The 4,551-nt window shown below is 44.1% G+C and overlaps 1 protein-coding gene across 1 annotated transcript; it reads left to right on the top strand.

The window, feature by feature from the left end:
- Window positions 1–985: 985 nt before the first annotated feature.
- On the top strand, window positions 986–2,656 carry MTLN (mitoregulin). The gene is made up of 2 exons (XM_043916341.1): window positions 986–1,333; window positions 2,554–2,656. The coding sequence occupies exon 1, from the start codon at window positions 1,026–1,028 to the stop codon at window positions 1,194–1,196; it is 171 nt and encodes a 56-aa protein (XP_043772276.1). The 5' UTR covers window positions 986–1,025; the 3' UTR covers window positions 1,197–1,333; window positions 2,554–2,656.
- The last annotated feature ends 1,895 nt before the right edge of the window (window positions 2,657–4,551 follow it).

Here is a 4,551-nt window from a genome sequence, read left to right as displayed (position 1 = left end):
CCAGGCCAGACTGGAGTGGGTAGTAGCCTATCCCTTCTCCAGCAGGGTCTCCTGCATTGCAGGCAGATTCTTTAGCAGCTGAGCTACCAGGAAAGGCCAAAAGCTCCCATGCCACATCTGAAAAGATCTTGTATGCTGCAACCAAGACCTGCTGCAGCCAAATAAAATAAAATAAATCTATAAAAACAATTTAATGAATTTTAATATAAAAATCAATATTCAACTCAGTCGTTGGAGAAATTTTTACATGTATTTGGAACGATGTGGGTATGTGAATCTAACTTTTCAACGAACTTTTACAAATTCTAGAAACTGATCAAATATCTGCACTAAAAATTTACTGTTCAAATTGAGATGTTTGGTTAATTATAACATCTACACCAGATTTCATAGACTTTTAATATAAAAAAAGAAAAAACCTCATAATAACTTCCTCTATGTAAACTAAGTAAAATACATATTAACAACAATTTCATCTGTTTGCATTCTTAATAAGTTACCAGAAAATTTTTTTTTCCCCCAGAAAATTTAAAGTCACATACTTGGTTCACATTCTACGGCTTCGAGAAAATATAAAGAGGTTGAACTGCCCATGGGGTTAGAAAGAGGCACCACTGAAATTAGGTAATAATGCAAGGAAATATCTGATGAATGCCAAACACGTGCGGTAAGGGCTCTGAGGAGGGAAAGATGGGGATGTAGGAGAGCCAAGCAAGTCTTCAACAGGTGGTGGTGGTTTAATCGCTAAGTCTCTGTCTGATTCTTGCGACTCCATGGACTGTAGCCTGACAGGCTCCTCTGTCCATGGGATTTCCCAGGCAAGAATACTGGAGGAGGTTGCCATTTCCTTCTCCAGGGGATCTTGCCGACCGGGATCGAACTCGGTTCTTTTGCATTGCAGGCGTATTCTCTACCCACCCACGAGATTCAAGAGATGCGCCGCAGCATGTGCCCGCCCCTGAACGCGCTCGGTCTTTTGACCCCGCCGCCACGCCGTAGCCGCGCTGCACGGCCCCGGGTTCGCGATGGCGGACGTGTCCGAGAGGACGCTGCAGTTGTCTATACTGGTGGCTTTCGCCTCCGGAGTGCTCGTGGGCTGGCAGGCAAACCGGCTGCGGCGGCGCTACCTGGACTGGAGGAAGAAGAGGCTGCAAGACAAGCTGGCGGCGACGCAGAAGAAGCTGGATCTGGCCTGAGATCCCCGCCCTGTTGGTCTCTGCCGACTCCCGCGCGACCACCTCGAGACCATCTAGCCTGTCCCGTGCGGCGCCTCGGCCACAGCTAGGCCCGTCTCATGCCCTCCGCCCGCAGTGCCCGGCTTGTCTTGGAGTTGGTGAGCAGTATTTATAGCAGCGCTTTAAGGGCAGATTTTGGAGATAGACGAATATCTTGGGGCAGAAGGGTTTCAAGGGCCCCAGAAAGAGGAGAAAGTTATGTTTTCCATGGTAACGCACACTTTAGTGCCATAGTTCAGTTCCTGTGCGTGTTTAACGGGACTGCCCTAACCACGTGCAAATTTATGCACCTTGACAACATTAAGCTTCAAAATGGAAAACACTCGAAAAAGTAGAAAGCAAAAAGACAGACCGTGGAGGTGTTCCTACCACTCTTTCTCTCCCTGATCAGTTTATATTTAAAAATATCTTTGATAGCACCATAGTACATCTTTGCATTCATGCTTTGTCATCTCCAGTCTAAATTCTTAGCTTTTTGGCAGGCTGGGAAAGTAGAAAGAACAGTGAGTGGCTTGGAAGTCAGGAGCTTTGAATCTAGTCTTGGCTTTTTCATTAGAGCTCTGCAAACTTCCAGGGTTTCAGTTTTCTTATCTGTAACACCAGATCTTTTTTTTTTTATTATTATTATTTTTTTTTCCAGTGGGTTTTGTCATACATTGATATGAATCAGCCATGGATTTACATGTATTCCCAATCCCGATCCCCCCTCCCACCTCCCTCTCCACCCGATTCCTCTGGGTCTTCCCAGTGCACCAGGCCGGAGCACTTGTCTCATGCATCCCACCTGGGCTGGTGATCTGTTTCACCATAGATAGTATACATGCTGTTCTTTTGAAATATCCCACCCTCACATTCTCCCACAAAGTTCAAAAGTCTGTTCTGTATTTCTGTGTCTCTTTTTCTGTTTTGCAGGTTATTGTTATCACCTTTCTAAATTCCATATATATGTGTTAGTATGCTGTAATGTTCTTTATCTTTCTGGCTTACTTCACTCTGTATAATGGGCTCCAGCTTCATCCATCTCATTAGGACTGGTTCAAATGAATTCTTTTTAATGGCTGAGTAATATTCCATGGTGTATATGTACCACAGCTTCCTTATCCATTCATCTGCTGATGGGCATCTAGGTTGCTTCCATGTCCTGGCTATTATAAACAGTGCTGCGATGAACATTGGGGTGCACGTGTCTCTTTCAGATCTGGTTTCCTCAGTGGTAACACCAGATCTTATTGTTCATGGTTTAACTAAACAGTAAAAATAATTTGAAGTTATCTGTTATGTATTTCTAATTTTAATTTTTCTTTTCTGTTTCCAACAGCTCATTGAAGATGGATGTGGAGAACTGGAGAGAAATAATTTCTCCTTGCACTTTATGAATCAATTTTATTTTTAAAATAAAAAGTAAACGTATTTGAACCTTTTATTAAAAGGGAAAGGAGTATCATTGCATTAAGAGAGCTGGAGCCTCAAAACTGATAATTACTGTTTTTGATAGCATACCTTGTTTTCTAAGGAATCTGTGCTAGTTCATTGGTACAACTGCAAAGCAAAGTTGGTCTGGGAACCATTACCAGCCCCTTTGCTCAGCAGATTTGCTGGAGCTATTCTGGAAACCAAACAACTGTATAAAAATACCTGAGATAAGGTAATATATGTAAGACCTTCACACTTCTGAGGGTGACAACATACTCCAAGCACAAAGTATAAGTTTTTATTGACAGAAATTTCTTTTGTATCGTTAACAGAATATACACGTAAAAGAGAAAACTCATTGAATAGAGCTTAGTGATAAATCCCAAGTACAGTTGACCCTTGAACAACATGGGTTTGAATTGCATAGATCCACTCAAGTGTAGATTTTTTTTCAATAAATCTACATGTAAGTGAACCAGTATCCACTTACTATCCACGGTTGGTTGAGGCCATGCATGTGGAAACATGGATGGGAATGATCAACTGTGGCGCTTGAGCATCCTTAGATTTTGGTGTCCATGGCAGCTCCTGGAACCAGTCCTCCAGTGGTACCAAGGGACGACTGTGTCTAAAAATCAAGAGTGAGTGACCAAGTCCCTATGTGCTAAGTCGCTTCAGTCGTGTCTGACTCTTTGTGACCCTACGGACTATAGCCCACCAGGGTCTTCTGTCCATGGTATTCTCCAGGCAAGAATACTGGAGTGGGTTGCCATTTCCTCCTCCAGGGGATCTTCCCGACCCAGGGATAGAACCCAGCTCTCTTATGTCTCCTGCATTGGCAGGCGGGTTCTTCACCATTAGCACCACCTGGGAAGCCGGTGGTGCCTCCAGGCTATTAGTATGTGCCCAGTTAAGCATCTGGGTTATGACCAGTTCTCTCTGGGCCTGTTCTTGGGCCAGGTTCGTGATGCACCTGGTCTTCCCAATGTTGACTCCTTTTCTAGTACTTACTGTAGCACCTGGACACACTTGCCTCCCTCTCCTGTCTCGCCTCAGTGTTCATCATCCTTGCCCCTCAGTGTCTGTGCTGTCCAGCCCCCAGTTTCGTCTGGTCCTTACGTGGTTTTAGCCGCCGCACGGCTCCTCATCTGCCCCTTGTGTTCTGCCCACTGCACCTTTACGCGTGCCCATGTGTGCCCATCCCTGGGTGGACAGCCGCCTCTGACGTCGCCTCTCGCTGTTTCTCCTCTGTCTCTACCCCTTGCCCTACTTAAATGTGTTTGGTTTTTTTTCCCTTGAAAATACTACCTTACTTGGAGATGTTACTTTTTCCCTGTTAGCCACTAGTTATTCACTATGAGTCTCTGAAGCTGTTAAATTCTTTTTCATCTTTTTAAAAGTGAGCTCAGATCATTGGTGTAGGGGGAAGAGCTTGGGAATTGGATTTATAGGAATGACCCCCATGTGGGGAAATGTTATTACAAACCTCCCTGAGAGATGTGAAATGTAAAATTTTAATAGCTTCTGAGACTCATAGTGGACTAGTTCTCCACTACGAGCCTCTCCAAAGCTGTTAAATTCTTTTTCAGTAGCTCCTGTGAGGAAGCCATACAAGGTTGATATTCTTTGTAAGACACTGATGGAAGAAAATCATAATAGTTTTTATGAAACAGATTGTTCTCAGGAGAAACAATGGCTGTGGTTTGCTTTGGTTTTGGCTGCCTCACTGCAGAACTGTCTCGTTTTACGTTCCTCTTGATTTTCACAATGGCATTAAGGGGTGACAGCGGAGGAGCAATGACTGGTGTTAAAGCGACTGCTGAGGGTACAAGTGAAAAGAAACCTAAGTTAGAAAACAGCACAGCTGAGTGAGTGCATTCCTTACAGCACGGTGATTACTGAA

This window comes from Cervus elaphus, chromosome 11 (genome assembly GCF_910594005.1).
Source record: "Cervus elaphus chromosome 11, mCerEla1.1, whole genome shotgun sequence".
Taxonomy (NCBI): domain Eukaryota; kingdom Metazoa; phylum Chordata; class Mammalia; order Artiodactyla; family Cervidae; genus Cervus; species Cervus elaphus.
This window is presented reverse-complemented; position numbering and strand designations above follow the sequence as displayed.

What these genes read in the sequence shown, in the direction of transcription:
- MTLN (XM_043916341.1), top strand. Translation starts at nt 1,026, where the DNA reads ATGGCGGACGTGTCCGAGAGGACGCTGCAGTTGTCTATACTGGTGGCT.